Source organism: Geotrypetes seraphini, chromosome 2, assembly GCF_902459505.1.
Source record: "Geotrypetes seraphini chromosome 2, aGeoSer1.1, whole genome shotgun sequence".
Classification (NCBI taxonomy): Eukaryota; Metazoa; Chordata; class Amphibia; order Gymnophiona; family Dermophiidae; genus Geotrypetes; species Geotrypetes seraphini.
In genome coordinates, this window is record NC_047085.1 from 40173194 (window position 1) to 40196578 (window position 23385).

Below are 23385 nucleotides of genomic sequence, written 5' to 3' on the forward strand. Positions count from 1 at the left end.
TTTTAAAAGTATTTCCCTGTAACTTTATCAAGTGTCCCCTAGTTTTTGTAATTTTTGATTGAGTGAATAATCAATCCATTTGTATCCGTTCTACTCCACTCAGGATTTTGTAAACTTCAATCATATCTCCCTTCAGGCGTCTCTTTTCCAAGCTGAAGAGCCCTAACCATATTAATCTTTCCTCATATGAGAGGACTTCCATCTCCTTTATCATCTTGGTCGCGATTCTTTGAACCTTTTCTAGCGCCAATATATCTTTCTTGAGATAAGGAGACCAGATTTGAACACAGTACTCCAGATGAGGTTGCACCATGGAGCAATACAGAGACATTATAACATTCTTAGTCTTGTTAACCATCCCTTTTTTAATAATTCCTAGCATCCTGTTTGTTTTTTTGTCTGCTGCCGCACATTGGGTGGAAGGTTTCATTGAACTGTCTACAGTGATACCCAGATCCTTTTCTTGGGCACTAATCCCCAAGGTGGAGCCTAGTATCCAGTAACTGTGCTTCAGGTTATTATTTCCAATGTATATCACTTTGAATTTGTCCACATTAAATTTAATCTGCCATTTGGATGCCCAGTCTTCCAGTTTCCTAAGGTCTGCATGTAATCTTTCACAATCCGCTTACGTTTTAACAACTTTAAACGGTTTAATGTCATCTTCAAATTTAATCACCTCACTTGTTCCAATTTCCAGATCATTTATAAATACGTTAAATAGCACCCGTCCTAGTACAGAACTCCACTCTTTACTCTCCACTCTTTACTCTCCACTCTTTACTCTCCACTCTTTACTCTCCTCCATTGAGAAAAATGACCATTTAACCCACCCTCTGTTTTCTGTCTGATAACCAATTCCTAATCCACAACTGCAGTTTGCCACCTATCCCACGACATTTTAATTTTCTTAGGAGCCTCTCATGAGGAACTTTATCAAAAGCTTTCTGAAAAACTAGATCACCTTTATTGGTGCTCTTTAATAAATAAATAAATATGCTAATATTTATTTATTTATTAAATAAATAAATATGCTAATATCTTTAAAGTCATTTCCAAAATCTCAATTCATTGACTTTTTATCTCTTCCATATGTTTTCTCAGTCATTTCATTCATTTCAAAAATTTATCATTCTGATTCATTTTCAAGTAATATACTGAACATTTCTTATCCCCTAGATAACTTAGCTTTGTTAGTGCAACGTCGCTGTTACACTACACCCCACCAACGCGTTTTGTATCTTCCTCAGGACGGGGGAAGTGCCTTAACTACAACAAAGCAAACACAGTAACATAAGAGTTATTGGGAGGGGAATGTCAATGAATAATTATCGGTATTATATCATTCCCTTCAAGTACTCACCAACTACATTTCATTAATTTGCTTTCTCATGCTGCTTACAATATGTCATCTAAATATGGCCGCGGCATTCAGTTACTGCATGATATACACCCCCCTGATGACATCATCCATATGATACCCAATCATACACTACTCTGCAGACAGAGTCTTCAAAGAACTTATCCAATCATCACTATCCACATACCAGACCAGTTCTTCAAGGAACTTTATCAATCATCACAATCCACACCCCAGGCAAGTTCTTTAAAGAACTTTATCAATCATCACAATCCACGCAATAGGCAAGTTCTTCAAAGAATGCCGCAGCCATATTTAGATGACATATTGTAAGCAGCGTGAGAAAGCAAACAAATGAAATGTAGTTGGTGAGTACTTGAAAGGAATGATATAATACCGATAATTATTCATTGAAATTCCCCTCCCAATAACTCTTATGTTGCTGTGTTTGCTTTGTTGTAGTTAAGGCACTTCCCCTGTCCTGAGGAAGATACGAAACGCGTTGGTGGGGCATAGTGTAACGGCAATATTGCACTAACAAAGCCAAGTTATCTAGGGGATTAGAAACGTTCAGTATATTACTTGAAAATGAATCGGAAAGGATGATAAATTATTGAAATGAATGAAATGACTGAGAAAACTTATGGAAGAGATAAAAATTCAATGAATTGAGATCTTGGAAATGACTTTATTTATTTATTAAAGAGCACAGAAAAAGTATGAAAAATTAGAATTAGAAACTGTGAAGAATATAAAAAAGAGATTAGAATAAAATAGAGGGCACTTTTGGGTGAGCCAGTGACGAGTGCTGCCACATTGAACTGCAGGAACCAACAAGAAGACAAGTGGCATTCTGAGATTCCCCTTGTGTCTTTTAAAAATATTATAAGTTGCTTCATAAAGCATGATATAAATTTAAATAATAGTTTGAAATACCTTCCTAGGAGTCAAAACTTGGAATGACCTTACAGAAAGGACCAGAACTGATCTTTGCAATATCACCTTCCGAAGAAAATTGAAAACCCATCTGTTCGATGCTTAATCTCCTTTACCCTCTCACTTTCCCTTCCTCCTCTCTCCCCTCTTTTTCTCTCCCCTTCCTTTCCCTCCTACCTATCCACCTCCTCTATCTCCCTCCTCTTTCTCTCGCCTCTTACCACTCGTTACAGTCGCCTTGAGCCTTTATAGGTATAAGCGATGCACAAATAGAAGATTAGATTAGATTAGATCTGCAGCTTGGAAAAGAGGTGGCTGAGGGGAGATATGATCGAAGTCTACAAAATCCTGATTGATGTAGAATGGGTACAGGTGGATTGATTTTTTTTTTTTTTACTGTATCAGGAATTACAAAGATTAGGGGACACTCAATAAAGTTACAGAGTAATACTTTTTAAAACTAATAGGAGAAAATATTTTTTCACTCAGAGAATAGTTAAGCTCTGGAATGCATTGCCAGAGGATGTGGTAAGAGCAGTTAAAAAGTTTGGACACGTTCTTGGAGGAAAGGTTCATAGTCTGCTGTTGAAACAGACATGGGAGAAGCCACTGCTTGCCATGGATCGATGACATGGAATGCTGCTATTATGTGGGTTTTTGCCAGGTACTTGTGACTTGGATTGGCCTCCATGAAGACGGGATAATGGGCTAGATGGATCATTAGTCTGACCCTATTGACTTACTCTTATTGCAAATCGTCCCTACAATGTTACCTTACTCTATACAAACAGTCATGTACTCAAAGCCTCTTGTTTCTGTTTTTTTCGCTGTATGTTCCAGCTCTTCTATATTGTACTGCACTGTATTGTACTCAAAGACTTCATTGTTTTTTTCGCTGTATGTTCAGCTCTTCTTTATTGTAAACCGCCTCGAACTAACTTGGCTTTGGCGGTATATAAACAATAAATTATTATTATTATTATTAGATAGATTGTGAGCTTACCAGGACAGACAGAGAAAAATGCTTGAGTACCTGAATAAATTAATGTAAACCGTTCTGAGCTCCCCCTGGTAGAATGGTATAGAAAATTTAATAAATAAATAATAAATAACTAGTTCCAGGCCCATCCCAAGGGCACTCAGTTTATTTGGCCACCTCCTCAGCATTTTCTATGCTTTGCGGTTCTCAGGCAACACTTTTCAGTTCTGGGCAGCGCCCTTCGGGTTATTAATGCTCCCTCAGGACCTTCTCTAGTTCATGATGGTGGTAACATGCTTATGAGAAGAAGAGATCAGAGTGTATCCTTATCTGGACGTCTGGTTGATCATAGCATCCTCAGCACAGGAAAGCCATTGTGTCACCTTCAGATTGATTTTTCTTCTACATTTCCCTAGGTTGGATGGTCAATCTACCCAAGAGGTCAATAAAGACAAGTCCCTGTTCATTGAGGCCCTCTCTGCTTTTTTCGCTGTGAGTGCCATATTCATCGGCCTCTACTAGTACGGAAGCTATCTAGTGTAGAAGATTGTATGTATGCACTGGCCTTACAGATTAAATGAGCAGCTATTCTTGCTGGCAGCATAGTTCTTTTCCCAAAATGATCCATCAATCAAAAATTTATCCTAGGGGAGGGGTTTTAGAAAAATCCCTACTTTTTTTTTTTTTTAATCTTTTGCACATATGATTTCATTACTACTGAAGAGTGTGATAACTGGACCATTACTAAAACCTAGAAATAGCTGGTCTTTATGGGGGTAAGTATTCAGAGGGCTTATCCAGATAGGAGTTATTCCTGCCTGAATAAGTTCCACTCATCTGGTTCATATCTGGATTTTCTAGTTGGTGGTCTATTATGGTAGTGCCAAGGTGGGGGCAAAGCCAGGAATAGCCCAGTTGTCAGTGATATTCAGTCTGCTAACTAGATCAGTATTTCTTAACTTCTTCAAGCCAAATACCCCCTAAGCCTAACAAATACCAACTGAGTACCCCTGCCCAATCTTCGCCCCAGACCTGCCCAAGCTCTGCCCCTGACTCCACCCCCGTAATAATAGTACTAATTGTAATGCAATTTATTCCATCAATTTTTCATATACACACAATATAATCTTATTAATACATAATGGTAACCACAAAATTAAAAAACGCAAAGCACACTATATGCACAAAAAATGTTAATTATTATTTATATTCTATTGGTTTTTTCAAAGAGGTCAAAGCAGATGACTTTAAAATATGCAATCAGTAACAACTATAGAAAAATAGACAAATATAGAGCAAAACATAGCAGATATAAATTCACATAACATTTTGATCACTAAAATAAAATCATTTTTCCTACCTTTGTTGTCTGGTGATTTCATGAGTCACTGGTTGCTCTTCCTTCTGACTGTGCATCCAATATTTCTTTCTTTCTGCCTCCAGTACCGCATGTTGAGAAACACAGCTAGATAACTGCATAGATAAAGTTAGAACAGAAAAAAAGCTGTACATTATCTGGTTACTGGTCTGAATATCACCAGTACCTGGATAAATAGCACTGGCCAACCTTTTAGTGGCAGCTAGTATCTGGATAAAAGTACTGAATATCTGGTTATAAAAGAACTGCAGAAATGCTGATTGCTGCAGGTTGAATATTCCAGTACTTCATATCTAACCTTTTTTAAACAGGTTGATGAAAGAGTTTGTGCAGTCTTAACAGAGTTGATGCAAATAGCCTCTGTTCAGGCATCTGCAGGTGCTGTTCTGTGCTGCGAGTCTGGATACCTTAAGAGTCTCTTGGACTGTTGAGGGTCAGTGTGCCTGGAGGATGACAGTTTCTCTGCGGAAGATTCTTAACTGGTCTGCACATTGGTAGGTAGCTTCTGCATTAAAGAATTGATTTTCAAGATTTTCTAGGATCAGCTTTTTCCCAGCATCTAAATATCCTCTCGGGGATTTAGACCAGTGTTTCTTAACTCAGTCCTGGAGTATCCCCTTGTTAGTCAGGTTTTCAGGATATCCACAATGAATATGCATGAAAGAAATTTGCATATAATGGAGGCAGTATATGCAAATCAAATTTATGCATATCAATTGTGGATATCCTGAAAACCTGACTAGCAAGGGAGTACCCTAGAGGAAAGGAGAGACAAGGGAGACATGATTCAGATGTTCAAATACTTGAAGGGTATTAACGTAGAACAAAATCTTTTCCAGAGAAAGGAAAATGGTAAAACCAGAGGACATAATTTGAGGTTGAGGGGTGGTAGATTCAAAGGCAATGTTAGGAAATTCTACTTTACAGAGAGGGTAGTGGATGCCTATAATGCGCTCCCGAGAGAGGTGGTGGAGAGTAAAACTGTGACTGAGTTCAAAGAAGCGTGGGATAAACACAGAAGATTTAGAATCAGAAAATAATATTAAATATTGAACTAGGCCAGTTACTGGGCAGACTTGCACGGTCTGTGTCTGTGTATGGCCGTTTGGTGGAGGATGGGCAGGGGAGGGCTTCAATGGCTGGGAGGGTGTAGATGGGCTGGAGTAAGTCTTAACAGAGATTTTGGCAGTTGGAACCCAAGCACAGTACCGGGTAAAGTTTTGGATTCTTGCCGAGAAATAGCTAAGAAGAAAAAATTTAAATTGAATCAGGTTTGGCAGACTGGATGGACCATTCGGGTCTTTATCTGCCGTCATCTACTATATTACTATGTACTCCAGGACAGAGTTCAGAAACACTGATTTAGACAGTCTCTTTGTGCTTTTAGTGGCATTTGAACACAATGCTTACAGAACTTGTGGTCCTAGTCTGGCCTGAAACACAACAAATGTTTAGTGTGCAGGCCCAAATTTTTAGATTTTCCTGCTGCTTTTTGGCCATGGTTGAAATCCTGATTTCACTAAGACATTTGCCTTAATTCTTCATTCAAGAAAAATAGATTAAAAAACAACACTTGAGAACTTTTTTTTATATCTGTTCGGCAAATGGTAAAACAAAACTGAGACCATTGCACACAGGAAGGGCCACACATGCACAAGACTGGAGTTCTTACGGGAGAGCAGTTCCATCCCAGTACTGTTAGATGACATCGCCCTACTTGTGTACCTGCCTATCAGAGATTAAAGTATATTTTACATGTGGAAAACGACTATTATAATATTACGTGGAGGTATAAATGTGTGAAATGTAAGTGTCCTGAAAGATAGTTTTACTTCTACACAATCTACATGTAAGCCTTCTTAGAGATGTGGTTTTGGAGGGGAGCAGGGGTAGAGTTGCTTTATATGCATGCCTACACAAACATTTATACCTGAGTTATTGGGGATAGTTCTGGGAGCTCATTTTATAAAGCACATAGGCACCTATGTGCTTGTGATTTAGGATTAAGGTTTAGGAGTGGAATACGCCCTGGCCTTGTGATATAGGATTAATGAATATTTGTGAGATGGACTTTGGCAGAGATTCCACTAAAGACTAACCAAATTTTAGTTTCAACTGATGCCATATCTGGGTTTTGGCCAAAAATGATAGTGCATTTTTGGCTAAAACTGAAACTCTTTACATATCACCTCCCCCCCCCCCCCCCCCCCATCCCCACAGAACACAACCCAACCATTTTCTGTTTACTGCCCTCCCAACACCCATGACCTTCTCTGAGCCTACTTTTAGAAACCCTGGTAGTCTAGTGGCCCCTTCAGGGCAGGAACAATCCCAAGTCTCTCCTGCCCATTACCAGTTTTGTAAGTTTCAGTTGCCCTTTAGATTCTTCTATTCCTCTATGACTTTGCCAGGAAAGAAATGCTTAAACTGTCTTAAAATGGGTCTTTATTTTATTTATTTTTTTTTTAAAAAGGTTCTGGCACCCTGTTATGCAATAGTCCTCTAAATATCTTTGTCTTTTATGCAGGTACTTTGACGAGACTTAGGTTTTTCAACTCTAGATGTATCTCTACAAATGACTGAAGACCAGAACACTTGGAGAGTTTGAAGTAAATTTTGGTCACAGCAATCACTTAGCAAACTGCCTTCACCATGGTGGATTTTCTGGCAGAAAATAATCACTGTGGCCAGGCAATTCTCAGGATTGTCTCCCGTGGGAATGCCATCATTGCTGAGCTTCTGAGGCTCTCGGAGTTTATCCCCAGTGTCTTCCACCTGAAAGACAAGACTGATCAGCAGAAATATGGCGATATTATATTTGACTTCAGTTATTTTAAGGTTAGCATTTGGTTTCACTAAGGGTCATTTTATAAAGGATTTTTTTTATGCATGAAGGTTTTTTATAAAACTATCTTGAATTTACATGTGTAAAAGTATACTCGGGGACAAGAAGGGGTGTAGTTTATGCAACCTGGTTGTGGGTGGGTTTAGGGTAGGATATGGGAAGATTCACATTTGAAAGTGTGTGTTTAATAAAATGTTTGTGCACGTATACTTAACATGTAAATATTTCCACCTGCTCAGAAGCAGGCATCTCTGTCCACAGCTTCAGTCTATGATTGATCTCTGATGCTTTTGCCCATAGTAACATAGTAGATGACGGCAGATAAAGACCCGAATGGTCCATCCAGTCTGCCCAACCTGATTCAATTTAAATTTTTTTTCTTCTTAGCTATTTCTGGGCAAGAATTCAAAGCTTTACCCTGTACTGTGCTTGGGTTCCAACTGCCGAAATCTCTGTTAAGACTTACTCCAGCCCATCTACACCCTCCCAGCCATTGAAGCCCTCCCCAGCCCATCCTCCACCAAACGGCCATACACAGACACAGATCGTGCAAGTCTGCCCAGTACTGGCCTAGTATTTTAAAAAGACACATAGGTGCCTACTGGCCTTCATCAATCAGCAGCCTGTTCTAAAATTACCCTAACTTTGTGGATATGGACAAAAAGCTTGTTCATAAATTGAGAAAAGCCAGAATCACAGTTTCTATTGTAGGTTGCTTTCAGCACAAGCTTATCTGGCACTAGTTTGTAACCAGCATGACAGAATACTGAGCTCGGCTCATATGTCAACACTCCTGAAGCCCCTATCTCCATTAGCAATGAGGCCTATCTTATGGATAATTTTCATCATGCCTGCAGAGAGTGTGTAGACACAGAAGTGGAACACAAATATCTTCTCATCTCATATCAGGGTTTTGATCCCCTTTGGAAAGGCAGCATGTGACACTTCGCACGTAACTGCTCGTTCTGAAACTGCTCTAGAGAAATGAAGGGTTTCGGGTTCAACAGCTCCCCAATCTAGCATGGTTTTTTTGAACATCAAAAAGCTCTAAGGGTTCAGGGTTCAATAATTTATAGTGCTCCTTTCTAAAAGGTTCAAGTCCTAATGTACAGTATCATTACAAGCCATAAAAGAGTGCACTTAGAAATGGTAAGCTCATGCCACATGGACCCACCCAGTGAAACAGTAGCAGGTCTGACCTGCTGTAGTATTAGCGTTTAGGAGTGTGACTGATCTATGACTTCTGCTGTGGGATTAGTATTTAAGAGTAGGAATGTCATGTAGGGCTTGGGAATGGGTGTGTGATGGACTCTAGTAGGGATTTCTTGCCAGGGAAGAAATCCACATTTCATGAAAGTAATCCTTGCTGTTTTGTGTAGCAGCTACCCTGGGCTGCAATCGAAATCGATCCAAAATTAGGTGTTGTTATGCAGGGAGTGGCACAGGTCCTTCCAGTTGTGCCTCAGATCCCCTCAGCCCCATCCACTGAAGATATCTGAGTTTGTTCTTATCCTCCACTCCCTGCTACTCAGTCCCTGCTATAGTACTAACAACCATGCAAGTGTTGAAACCTTAGGAATGTATTTTCCTTTGTGAATGTGACTTGCGTGAACTACTGAAAAAAGCATGAGCTGTATACCCAATCCAAAAAGTTTTAGTGCATGTGTTGTTGTTGGCACCATAGTAGGGACCAGAAGAATGGATTCCTATTACTCAGACAGCATGAAGGAATATAGCAGATACCAAGGGGAAGAAGGCAGATTTCAGAGGGAGGGAAAAAGAAAAGAGGGGGACAGATACTGGTGGGGAGAGGCAGAGGTCAGAATTATGGGGGGAAGGAGGAGAGGGAGAGGCAGGGGGCTAAATGTTTGGCGAGATGGTGAAAATGGATGCTGAGGAAGTAGGTGGGCAGTTGGCAAGGGGGATAATGAGGCAAGAGAAGAGAAAGGCGGGGGGGTGTTGGGAATATGGGGATAGGGAGAGTATGGGCTGTTTAATGAGGATTTGGGTGAGAAAAGGGCACAGACTCAGGACTTGGCTATTATACTGGGCAGATTATGTTGAGGTAAGAGTGTAACTAGTATCTCGGATCTGTATGCCTGGTGCTGAGCCATGTTAACGTTAGGCCTGCCCGCCCTCCCTCCTGCCAAGAAAACATCAGTTCAGAATATACCACTGATTCAAAAGTGTGATGGGCTTTGTGAATGAGAGAAGGCTTCAGTTCAGGTCATTCATGCTGCCTTCATCTGTTTTCTCTCCAGGGTCCAGAGAGCTGTGAAGGCAAACTCGAAGCCAAAGCAGAACTTCAGGACTTGGATGAAGAATTTCGTGAAAACAATATTGAAATTTTGACAAGATTTTACTTGGCATTTGAAAGCGTTCATAAATATATTGTCGATTTAAACAGGTATTTAACATAACATAGCATAACATCGTACTTCTTAACTGTGTAACCATGCAGTTTACAAAAGATTAAAAATAAGAACAAATTAAGGATGACTGAAGGAAAATTAATTGATCAAATATTTAGAAAAAAGATATGTTTCAATTGAGTTCTAAAGTATTTATATGAATGGGCTCCAAGCAATTTATCATGTGAGGCTGCCTGGAATGCCAAAGTATGATCAAGAAATCTAACCACAACTGACAAACGGAAACATAAGAAAGTGTGTGTGGGGGGGGAAAGGGATTGGGACTTGTATACTGCCTTTTTGTAGTTATACAGCCACACTCAAAGCAGTTTTACATACAGGTACTTCAAGCATTTTCCCTATCTGTTCTGGTGGGCTCACAGCCTATCTAATGTACCTGGGACAGCAGAGGATTAAGTGACTTGCCCAGGGTCACAAGGAGCAGTGCAGGATTTGAACTTAGAACCTCAGGGTGCTGAGGCTGTAGCTCTAATCACTGCACTACACTCTCCACTCTCCTCAGAATGGGGGAAGAAACTCAACAAGGTATTACATATAAACTGAATTTCTAGTAGAACAGACACTCTACTCCTGAACTGATGGGTTGTCAACCTCTTCTTGTGTGAACTCTTGTAAGGAGCTTCATTTGCATTATTTTACTCCTCCTCCTATCCCTCTTAAGTTTTTTTTCAATTCCTCAGTTGTCTTGCTACAAGCAAGACAGTAGGAGCTTGTCTTTTCTGCCCGTGTTTCTTTTAATTTAAATTTGGAGGGTTCTTTGCTAACTATTTGCAAGGTGCTTCGGTGCTACAGAGGATCCCCTTTGTGGACAGCTCTGGCTGTGGGAGAGTGTTGATTTTGAGGTCGAGAGTCTGTTTCTAAGGGGCAGATTGCTTTGCTGTGCACCCACTTGGATAGCCTGCACTAATAGTTTGAGGACTCAGGGATCATTCCCTTGGAAGTAAGATTCACCTCAGGTTCATCCACAGTGGACTTGAGCGCAGTTTGAGTGACTCCATGGCGTATTTTTCCAGGATTGGGTCTGACTGCATTCCTTCCCCTGTTTAGCGTGCACATGATTCAGTGGGGATGGAGGTCTCCGGCTGGTTCGTTGGGCCTGAGAGGTAGTCAGAAGACACAAGCAGTCCAGATTCCAGGCTTGTTGAAGCAGAATTTTTCCTTGTAAGCTGTTTGCAGCTTCTATTTTTTCAGCTCCCACCACATAGCATGGCCCAGAGAGTAACAGGTAAACCAAATTGGGTGTGTAAGAGGGGGGGGGGGGTCCTTAGAATTGATTTTTTTGGTGGTTCTGTGCTAAAGATAGGTTCCTCCACCTCTAAAATCTCTATTTTAAAAAAATTTTCAGTGTAGCTCCCTGGACCATTTCTGGCACTAAAATTGCTACTGTGGCAGCCATCTTGGATTTCCCAATTTAAAAATAAAAACCTTTATCTGCCTCAAAAACGCCTTATTTTTCCTTTAAAAACAGGTGAGATGGGCTCATCAGGCCAGAATACCTTGGATTCATGCCCCGTTTGTGGTGGATGGCTGTCCGAGGATCATCCATGTTCCACATACCACACGGCATGTGATGGGGGCTGGGAGTCACTGGCTTAGCCTCCTCTGGTCCCTTGGGGAGGTGTCAATATTTGGTCGGTCCGAGGAATAGGAGAAAAAAATCCAAATTTGGCCAAGAGAGCAGTGCAAGTGCGTCCCTGGCGAAGCACAGCCATGATGCGGGCTGAAAAATTCCAAAAAGTAGCTAGAAAGCATCTGAAGAGGCCGTCTGGACATTCTGGTCAGGGGTTCCCCCCTGAATTTATTATGATGTTTGAGGTTTATATGATTAACAAAGGCCGCATGGAACCCTCTAAAATCATGGCCCTGCTGGCACTGGGGGTCTTCCCCCCCCCACCCCCAGCAACAGTGCCATGCGCAGGATGGGGAAATTCGGTCGGAGAATGAATCGTATGAAAATTATCCTATTTACATGCCTTTACCAGTGAAGGTACTCTATTACAGAAGATGCAGCTTCATACCTGAGTGGGCAGGATCCAAATATGGTGGAGGCTTCTGATCTTGGCAAGGACCCAACTGTGCACAGGCTGTTTATGCCTTCAGCGCTTTGGGGCATGATTATGGGAATCCCTCCAAGAATTGAAGCTAGAGGATTCTCAGTCCTCTTGCCACACATTGCTCACTTATGAGGAGCACCAAGGCACAGACCTCTTACTTTCCCATCAAGACATTACAAATATGTTTACAGATCATTGGGAGGTACCAGAGGGGTCCCTTCGGGTGACCAAAGCTTTGTCAATGGATGCTGCATTTAATCAGCTATTTGTTCTTTCAAAGGTGGATTTACTGGTGGCGCAGGTTACCAAACATACTTCCCTTGCCAGTAAAGGCGACATGGTATTGAAGGATGCCCAGGACCACAGATTAGATTTTGTGCACAAAAGGCTCTTTGAGGCCACAGCCTCAGAATTAAAAGCAGCTGCAGTTGGCATCTTTTGTCACCAGAGTTTGCCACTCTAAATTGCATCATGATCCAGACACTATTGTGGACAAGGATCTCCAGTTTTTAATGACTGGGGTGGATTATATGGCTGATGCTCTGTATGACCTTTTCAGAGTCTTGGGCAAAATATCAGCTTTACTCCATTTCCGCCCACAGGATGCTATGGGTTAGACCAGTGTCCTGCAAATTTTGTCGAGCCGCAACACACTAAACGTAGTGGCTGCAGCTCAAGGCATCCAGAAGTGCGTGAACGTCACCGTGATGATGTCACACATGTGTGACATCATCATGTTGACGTCTGTGCATGAGCGAAGGCCCTCCAGACGGGCCCTGAGCCACCAGTGTGAGGTGCCAGCAGGGAAGATGGCCGGAGAGAAGGAGAGGCGCTGGCACCAGCTGATTGTTTACAAGACATGTCTCACCACGAGAGGCGCATCCTGTAGGCAGTCAGCCGATGCTGGCGCCTCTCTTCCTCGCCAGAGTGCCACGGCACACTTGAAATCTCAGGCGGCACACAGTTTGCAAAGCACTGGATTAGACAATATGTTGGGGATTCCTCCTCTAAGGTGACCCTGAGTAAACTGCCATCCAAAAGAGTTACTTTTTGGGAAAGGCCTGGATGATTTTATGATCATTACCAGACAACAGATCTCGAACTCTAAAAGGGGCATGTTGCAGTAATTTTTCAGGCCTTTAGGCAGTATCACCAGTTCTCAGGAGGGCCTTCGAGCCAGAGATCATTTCATAACTCCAGACAAAGATTTGGAGGGGCCAGGTGCCCTCAATCTTCAGGATCCTTCTCTGCCATAGCTCTAAAGAAGCAGTTATGATGCCAATCCTGCACACATTGGAGAGAGGTTATCGGCCTATTTGGAGGCATGGGCAAGAAGAGCTCAGCACAGATTGCTGGGTACTGGAAATTATATGGGAGAGGTACAAGCTTCAGTTCTTTCATCCCTTCCCAGACATTTTTATAGACTCCCCAGCAGGGAAGCCAAAAAAAAGAGGCCAAAGTCAGAATGACAATGCAAAGATTATTAGATCTGGAAGCCATAGAGCCTGTTCCAGAGGAAGACTTGGGTCTGGCAGAGACTGGATATACGGTACTTCATTGTGCCCAAGAGAGGCTCTGAAGATTTGAGGCTCCCGCAAGATGTCCTGACCCCTCATTTTACATGCATGACTACTATAACTGATTATGTCCCTCATAACACCACCTTAGCGGTCTCCCAAAACACTGGGTGGTCCTGGTTTAAACCATTATGGGACTCATAATCCTTCCCATGAGCTTTCAAGGTCTCTTGAAATTTAACATCCTTATAAAGAAATAGAGGGGAAACCCATCTATGCCTTGTAGTCCTCCCACATCTAACGTGACTTTCACCCAAGCATGGTCCGAGATAACCAGGAACCCAATCATCCATACAGTGATCTGGAGAGCAGGACATAATATGGGACTGAGTTTTGTGCACACGGGATAGATGTGTATAATCCCTATCATTAGGATGCAGGACCCTCCATACATCCACCAAATCACTGGATTCCCTTCACCCCCTGCTGTCTGTGCAGGCCTGAAGGCCCCAAGCAATCTATCTGCGGATCCCACACCCCATTAAAATCTCCCCCCATCACAAGTATTAAAGGACTATAGTTCAGCAATAAAGCAATGAGATGAGAGAAAAAATGCCTATCATAAATATTCAGGGCATATAAAGAAGAGCAGTTGTTGCCAAGCCACAGCCCCTTTACAGATGACATACCGACCAGCCTGATCCATCTCTTAACACCTGAAGATTATCAGCTACTCCCTTATGGAGCAAAATAGCCACCCCATTCTTTTTGCCCATTGCATCTGTAGTAACATACTCCCCCACCCACATTGTCTAAGCTTGGCATACTCCAGTCCAGACTGTCTAAATGGGTTTCCTGGAGCATCGCCACATCTATATAATGGCTTTGCAAATGCTGCAGGATTTTCAGTCTTTTAATGGGCGAGGTAATACCCCCCACATTCCAGGTAATTAACTTCACCATAATCCCCTACATCCCAGGGGTCCCTCACACAAAGTTCCTCTACAGTTTGAAGATGCAGATGTCCCAGCCACCATCCACACCACACCATCTCAAAGGCTCTCAAACAGAACATTCCACCCAACTCAAGTGTGGTACACTACCCCTTAAAATAAAAAAAACAATCCCCCACCCCTGAAATCCAACTCCCTCCTCCCCTACCCCAGAAATTGCTCCCCAGCCCATAGAACAGCTGGAGGCCCCTACAAGAGAAAGGGTCACCCCACTGGCAAGGCCGCTCAGGTTCCCAGGCCCACCATACACCCCCTCCCAACATGCAAACCACATGCTGTCCCATCCAAACCTCATACACTTCACAACCCAAGATCCCTGATCCCATCCCCATACCATACATTCACACCACTAAACATTGCCACTCTAGGCAAACTGTAACAGAATCACTGCAGGTACACTAGCAATCAATGTACAAAGTCCCCAGTCCTACCAAAAGATAAACCACAGGACCTCAACCCAAGCCCTGGGCAGCCGTAGATTTATGGGAATGCCGGTTTGTACAGTCTCTTGCTTATGTAAATCGCATCGATCTGGAATGTTTTGCGGTCTGTAAATGTACTGTAAAGTAATTACAATTCTGTTCCCCCATGGAAAGGACAGCAGTCAATTTCTTAGCTTCCTCTGGAAGATGTTCCATGGATAGTGCCATCAATGCATCCAAGGCCTCTTTAGCTGTACATACACGCTTGTTAGTACAGCCCACAGTCATCAACAAAACAAAGGGGTACTGCCAACAATATTTATACCCTTCCTGGTGTAAAAATTGCATGACGCCTTGTAGCTCTCTCCTCTTCCGTTGAGTAGCAGTGGCTAAGTCCTGATAGATGGGCACAGATGCACCTTGCCATTTATAAGTGCCTTGCTTCCGTGCAATTTGCATTATTTCTTCTTTTAATTTAAAGGAGGCCAGACAAAACACTATATCTCTGGCAAGATTAGACATTGCTCAATGTAGCTGCTCTATGCCAAGGTCAGTAGGACCACCTTGATTCAACCCCCCCCCCCCCCCCTCACCTTATGCAACAAATCCTCACAGATTGCAGTCACCACTTGTCTCACATCTTTAAAATCTTCATTTTCTGGCACTCCACTTAGATGTAAATTATACCTCCAAGACCTGTTTTCCAGATCTCTGTCAAATATTTGGGAAAAAGAATCAAACATTGCAGCTGTATTGAAGCAAAATTATGATGCACTTTTTTAAAAGGGATCCTAAGTTCTGTCACTAAAAATAAATAACTGTCTTCATTTTAGGGTTTTAATTGGGACAATTAAACATCCTATAAGCAACTACAATCTGTTTGATGCCCACCTTCTTTATTTTGCAGCTACATAGATGATCTCAATGAAGGCATTTACATTCAGCAAACCCTGGAGAGTGTGCTCCTGAATGAAGATGGAAAGCAACTCCTAGTGAGTGACTGAGCGTCAAAGTAAATAACATTTAAGGAAAGAAAAAGGGATTATGGATTTAGATTGCACTTTTTCCGGTAAAACCAACAGCCCGGTTATGACAAACTGACCTCGGTAACTCGAGTTTTAAAGTATTTGCTGGCGTTGATTTAATTAAAGAGGCAGGATAAGGATGAAAAAAATCCTGGTTGCCCAGGTAACTAAAAGTTTTATTTGTTCCTAATACCTGACAGTGCCAGGCAGACTTTAATGGTCTGTTGTCATGCAAATGCCAAGATGGTTCAGATAGGCTGGAATGGGCTTTAACAACAATTCCTGTAGTTGGAACTTAAGGACAGTGCCTGACGAATTTCTGCGGTCTATGTCCCAGAAATGCCAAAGAAAGACGATTTTGGGCTCCTTGTACTAAGCTGCGCTAGCGTTTTTAGCGCGTGCTGCAGATTAGCGTGTGCTGCCCCCCATGCTACATAGAAAAACTAACGCCAGCTCAATGGAGGCATTGCAGTGCGTGCTAAGCATGAGCTAAAACCGCTAGCGCAGCTTAGTAAAAGGAGCCCTTAATCATGAGTGGATAAATGTGTGTGATGGGAGGGGCGGCAGACTCCATGGACTGTTTAGGTCATCTTCTGCCGCCATTTACTATGTTACTATTCTTAAGACAGAGTCTCAGCCATGAGGCTGCAGGAGGGTGCAGAAGTTATTGTAGTCCGGATGAGATTAGAAGGACTTGGAATGTGAGCTGGAGTGAGGGGAATATATGGAGAGGCAATAGAGGGTCAAGCAAGAGGCTAGGGAGAGAGAAGTGAATGAAAATGCTGTGGCACTATGTCAGAGAGCAGGAGGAACTTTAGAGAATGCCATTTTTCCTGTATATGCTGATTGTATAGCCCTTCCAACTTCTAAATATTTTCCACCTTTGAGAGAGTGCATTAGGAAACTTGGCAAAGGACTGAGCTGCAACTCTGAAGACTGCCAGACTCTCTCATGTAGATTAATGAACTGAATACCTTTTGTCTCTTGACAGTGTGAAGCCCTCTACCTCTATGGGGTCATGCTATTAGTCATTGACCAGAAGATTGAAGGAGAGGTCAGGGAAAGGATGCTGGTCTCTTATTACAGATACAGGTATTGCTTTAGCCTCACATTATTTGACAGAGGTCTCCAATCTTTTTTCTTATAAAGGGCTACAGTGTGGTCATAATAAAGCGCTAAGGTCCACCAAAAAATCTCAGGCTTAAACATTTGACTTTTAAAATTAAAAAATAAGATCTATATCCTTACCTTTTGTTGTCTGGTGGTTTCACCTTTCTAAATATCTTGTTCCTCCTTTGCTTCCTGCCTTATATCAGTCTTTCACATTCAACTTTCTTCAATTTGTCTTCCCCCTTCTCTAGTCTGTCTAGTTTCCATCTCTTAATCTCCATCCATAGGCAGGATCACCTCCCTTCCCCTCCCCTCCACAAGCACCATCTGCTGCTTTTTGTCTCCCTTCCCCTCCTTTCTCTCTTCCCTAGCAGCATTCCTTCACCTCCCACCCCCCTCCCAAATCTACATCTTTCATTGCATTCCTCAAGCCCCTTCCCCTGTCCTCCCACTCTCAACTTCCACCAACTGACTGCTTCGGCCCTCTGAACCTGAATATAATGCTCCCACACCAAACACACATTACTCTCCTGCTGTGCCTGAGGTCTCTCTGCAGCATCCCACCCCTTCTCTTCTGACAGAACTTTCTATTTCTGTGTGGGATGTTACAGAGAGGCCTTGGGCAGCACAGGAAAGCAGCATGTATTTTGCATAGCAGCACTGTATTCAGATTTAGAGAAGGTGGGAATCGGTATGAAGAAGAATTAAAGCCTGGACACATGAAGGAACAAATACTCAAGAGTTTCCAATTTCTTTTCTTTCTTCAGTGCTGCCCGAACTTCTGCTGACTCAAATATGGATGATATTTGCAAACTACTGCGCAGCACTGGGTACCAGAGCCAGCCAGGAGCTAAAAGGCCAGCTAATTACCCTGAAAGTTACTTTCACAGGGTTCCTATCAGGGAAACATTTATCAGCATGGTGATTGGTCGGTTGAGATCAGATGATATCTATAACCAGGTGAGACATGACCAACGTTTTACTTCCTAAACAGTTTATTACCTTTAATCTGTTTTGTTTGTAGCAGTGCATGAATCTCTGGCTTGCATTTTGATTTGTGTACAGGTTTACCACAGCGTCATTTTACCAGCTGTGGTAGGCAAGACTGCTCTTTACACTTTTATGGTTAGTTGAAATGAATTTTAATTAGCTTGTGATGTAATTAGAGTATGTAATTTTACTGATGATGATGTGCTGATGAGATAATTTTATATTATGTATTAGTATTGTCTTGTTTTACTATTTTTATGTAATATTTTTAACATGTTTAGTTGTAGACGAGCTATAATTCATAAATAAAATTCTGTTACATCTACTCATGAGTCCGTACTTTAGGTGCTTAATCCATTCCCGCAAACTGGGATTTGCAGAAGTGTGTCGCTCACAGCTTTCAGCACCTTCCATATGGCCAGTGGAGTGGAGTGCCCTCTTCAGTTTTTCCTTCTGCAAGTCACCTGAGTTCCAGCAGCTGTTTAATTAGCTGAAGGTGAACTCTGCGGTGGCTCAGGTCACCAATAGCACAGCTCTCTCCATTATTCTAAGTCCCCTCTTTCCTTTCTGTTTACCAAGCCCTTCTTCCTCCCATTGGAGTTCCTTTCTTTTTTAATTCCTGTAAACCGTGTCGAGCTCCACTTCCGTGGAGATGACACGGTATATAAACTTAAGGTTTAGTTTAGTTTATGCTGAAAGATGCGCAAGATCGCAAGGTGGACATGGTTTTGAAGAGACAATTTGAAGCTCTAACTCTGGGAATCACAGCAGTGGCAGCAGCTTCATTTGCTACGCAGGCCTGTCACATCAGATTGAGACGGAAACCCTCTGCAGAGGAGAATGTCTGCCGCCAGCTGATGCTAGAAGGGGTGGATTATGTAGTAGATGTCCTATATGTCCTTATTAGGATCATGAGCAAGGTATCAGCATATGTGGTCTCTGCTTGCAGAATGCTGTGGATCAGGCAGTGGGCTGATGACTCAGCATCCAAGGCAACCTTAAGCAGACTGCCATTTAAAGGGCAGATGCTTTTCGGTAAAGGCCTAGATGATCTCATGGCCAGTATGATGGACCACCAGCCTAAGTCTCTGCCAGAGAATAGGCCACGCCAACCTCCAAGAGGGAGTAGAGATAATTTTCATCCCTCCTGCCATTCTCATCAGTACAACCTGAGTTCCTCCACACAGAGATCCTTCCAGGGTTACAGACAGCGATTTAGCAACCCCAGACACCAGCAGCCCTCAGTGTCTTTCATCAACCCACCCTCCAAAAGTCCCAATGACGCCAAGTTGGCAGCTGCACATCCACACATTGGAAGGAGGATGTCAGCATTTCGGAGGGAGTGGGAGAAAATGTCCTCGGACCAATGGCTGCTGGACATCATTCAAGTGGGTCACAAGATCATGTTTATCGTCGTCCTATGGATTTGTTCCTTGATTCTCCAGCAGGATAGCCGGAAAAAGAGGCCAAAGTCTAATATTCACTTCAAAGCTCTTAGAACCTGTATCTGACGATGAATTGGGCTCGATCAGATACTCCAGATACTTCATTGTGTCCAAGAAAGGCACAGAAGACTGGAAGCCCATCTTGGATCTCAAGGCCACCAATGCATTTAGAAGAATCCAGCATTTCCATATGGAAACTGCCCATTCGGTCATTGCAGAGTTTTTTGCCTCTCTGGATATGACATATTCCCATTTTTCCAGGCCACAGGAAATATCTGAGGTTTTATATACTTAAGGAACATTTCCAGTACATGGCTCTCCCATTCGGATTGACAAATGCCCCCCCCCCCCCCCTGCACTTTCACCAAGATAATGGTGTTGGTTGCGGCTCATCTATGAAAGATGGAAATCCAGGTACACACCCTTATGTGAACAATTGTCTAATCAGAGCTCTGTCCAAACCGGAATGTAAGCAAGCAGTGTGACAGGTAGTAGATCTGCTCCAGCGATTAGGCTGGATAGTTGGCTTCAGCAAGAGCCATCTGGAACTGATCCAGAGTTTAGAGTATCTAGGCATTCGCTTTGACATGGCTTAGGGCCGCATCTTTCTTCCTGACCCATGCAAAAAGAAACTGAAACTACATTTATCCCATGACAAGCAGGCAGCATATTCTCAACATGGGGGTGATGTCACCGACGGAGCCCCGCAGCGGACAGCCTCACAAGCAGACTTGCTTGAAGATCTTTTAAGAGCTTACGAGTGCTGCACCGCGCATGCGCGAGTGCCTTCCTGTCTGAGTTAGGGCGTGCGTCTCCTGTGAGGTACCTCAGTTCAACATTTTCTGCAGAGCTGAGAAGTCCTCTTCACTGCAGCTCTTCGTTGCCTTCTCGCACCACAGCTTTGTTATTTTCTCTTAGTCACTGTGCCTGCATGTCTTTTATCTTTTTTTTTTCTTAAGTTTTCTTGCCTTTTTTTCGACTGGTGGCCCTTAGACTTAGGCCTGGCAGCTGAACCTCGTTTTTTCACCGGTCTCTCTTTTTTCTATGTCCCGGCCTCTTACCAGGTTCAAAAAGTGTAGCCAGTGCGACAGGGTAATTTCAATCACTGACCCTCATCGTTGGTGTATTGTTTGCCTGGGTCCCGAACATTGCCCCGACACTTGTTCATGCTGTGCTACCCTTCAACCTCGAGCCCTTCGCAGACACCGTGCTAAAATTCTTCAACTATTTGGCACTATGGAGCAGCCTGCTAAGAGGGTCTCGACCTCGGCTTCGGGGACGGCCTCGGCTTCCAAGACTTCGACCCCGACACCCGTGGTTGCCTCGACCAAGGCCTCGACCTCGACAACTTCAACATCAAAGGCCTCGGCTGCAGTCCCTTCTAAGTCTTCATCTGTGGGTAAGTCTCCTGTTTCTCCTTCAGGTACCCTTCCTAAGAAGCCTCCAGAGTCTCAGGCATCTCAGGCTATGCCTACAGTCCTGCCAGCCTCTACGAGATTTCCAGCTAAGCGTGCCTCCAAACATAGGGAACCATTCCAGTCTTATCCTTGCCTTTCTGAAGGCAAGTCTGGAAAACGACTTACAGTAACTTCCCTGAAAGTGCAAGTAGAAGGCCTTTCATGTTTCTGGGCACAAAGTAGTAAAGTTTCACTGACAGATCATCCAAATGTAACCAGATTCCTAAGAAGTGTGCTCCGGTTGAGACCTCCGCTAAGGCATCTTTTCCTATTATGGAATCTTAACACCGTTTTAAAGGGTCTCACTAAAGCCTCATATGAGCCACTCAAAGATGGATCCCTTTTGGACCTTACGGTCAAGACAGTGTTCCTGGTGGCGATTGTCTTGGCAAAATGTATCTTGGAATTGCAAGCTCTGTCTTTCTCAGAATTACAGAGGCAGGTGTAGGTCTCTGTATTGTCCCTTCTGGAACTGAATAGCCTGAGAGAGGAAGTCATGCGCTTAAGAAGTATCCGGGACGACGAGGTCATCCAGGAACTGTCCCAGATCACCGTACAGGAACCTGGCAGGACCATCCCCGGGACGCCCAAAACCACCAATCCTGCAACCTTGGGACCAACAATTGGAATTCAGGAAGAGGCTGACGACGCTGACTCCTGGCAGCTGGTAACCTCCTCCACAGGCAAACACAGAAAACCTTCCTCATATACTGTCTCTTTTTCTCACACACAGGGTAGTTCTACATCAACCCCGCAAATTCCATTGAGGAACAGATTCCAGCTGCTTCAAGAAGGACCTGACAATGAGGAACAGGAAGATATCCAGCAGGAGGTTCTGGTCCCAGAGACATCAGATCACCCCCCCCCCCCCCCCAAGAAGCGTAGAATGGTGGTAATTGGGGATTCAATGCTGAGGGGCACTGAGGGCCCAATCTGCAGACCAGATATTCAATCAAGAGAGGTTTGCTGTTTGCCAGGAGCCAGGATCCGGGATGTAACCTCCTGTTTGGACAGGCTCATTGGGCCCCAAGACCACTTCCCCATGCTTCTTATCCATGTCGGAACCAACGATACCGCCAGGAACACCCCGGAGAGCATACCTGAGGACTTTGGAGCCCTGGGTGAGAAGCTGAGGAGGTTGGATGCGCAGGTTGTGTTCTCCTCGATCCTTCCAGTAAGGGGAAAGGGAAGAGCCAGAGAGAATCGGATCCAGAAGGCAAACGACTGGCTGCAAGGATGGTGCAAGGAGATGAACTTCGGGTTCCTGAACCACGGAGAGGCACTACAAGGACTACAGGGACCAGATGGGCTGCACCTGTCCAGCAGAGGGAAGAACGTCTTTGGACACCGATTAGCCCGCCTACTCCATAGGGCTTTAAACTAGGTAAGTTGGGGGAGGGTACGGGCACTAATAACACTAATAACCTAACTAACGAAGTAAGCTGCAAATACCATTTAGGGTCTGAGGTAAACACACATAGCAATCATGGGTCGGGATCTGAGGTGCTAACAAATAGTTCTAAGTATGGGTCTGGGGGAGGTGCTCACATTTCCATGTTTAGGGGGGGATACTCACATTTTCGGGTCTGGGGTAAGTTCACACTGTGTTTCAGGGTCTAAGGAGAATACACACATTGCAAACATTACCAAAGGAGCCGATGGAGTTCAATCGGGAATATCACTAGATAGCCATAACAAACCTAAGATTTGGAAGGCTATGTACGTCAATGCCCACAGTCTGGGCAACAAGATTCTGGAATTGGAGACGGAAATGAGGGACGCCGACCTAGATGTGGTGGCGATATCCGAAACCTGGCTCACGGACTCCCACAGGTGGGACATGGTCATACCGGGTTACAATTTGTTCCGCCGAGACAAAATGGGAGGAGGGGTAGCACTATATGCCAAAGATGACATCAAAGTTACCAGAATCACAGACGTTAGGTACACAGGGGAATCCCTTTGGGTAAATTTGGCCAGGGGAAAGGACAAATGCCTGTACCTTGGCATAGTATACAGACCTCCAAGACAACAGGAAGACCGTGATATGGAATTAATCGAGGACATAGAGAATATCACCTTGCGTGGGGACACAGTATTGTTGGGTGACTTCAATATGCCTGATGTGAATTGGAACACAATTTCCTCTGCGACCAGCAGCAGCAGGAGGCTATTAAACTCTATAAAGGGAGCAAGACTCAAGCAAATGGTTTTGGAGCCAACTAGGGAACAGGTGATTCTAGATCTAATACTTACCAACAGAGAAAGTGTCACAGAGGTCTCAGTGGGAGACACGCTTGCGTCCAGTGACCACAACATGGTATGGTTTAACCTCAGAAAAGGTTTCACCAAATCCAACACATTAACCAAGGTCCTCAGCTTCAAGGACACCAACTTTGAGAACATGGGGGAATTCATCCAT

General features: G+C 43.4%; 1 protein-coding gene across 9 annotated transcripts in view; it reads left to right on the plus strand.

Moving 5' to 3' along the window:
• The window catches only part of WASHC5 (WASH complex subunit 5), a 169393-nt gene that overhangs the window by 4176 nt on the left and 141832 nt on the right, over window positions 1–23385 (plus strand). For 5 of the 9 annotated variants that reach the window (XM_033932989.1, XM_033932997.1, XM_033932998.1 and 2 more), the window contains 7 exons: window positions 3692–3767; window positions 4965–5147; window positions 7181–7491; window positions 9760–9905; window positions 15844–15928; window positions 16953–17053; window positions 17839–18031. In XM_033932989.1, coding sequence (XP_033788880.1) covers window positions 7306–7491; window positions 9760–9905; window positions 15844–15928; window positions 16953–17053; window positions 17839–18031 — 711 coding nt within the window. In that variant the 5' untranslated portion in view covers window positions 3692–3767; window positions 4965–5147; window positions 7181–7305. The remainder of the gene's footprint in view (window positions 1–3691; window positions 3768–4964; window positions 5148–7180; window positions 7492–9759; window positions 9906–15843; window positions 15929–16952; window positions 17054–17838; window positions 18032–23385) is intronic. The other 4 variants (XM_033932996.1, XM_033932995.1, XM_033932992.1 and 1 more) reach the window with 3 other exon arrangements.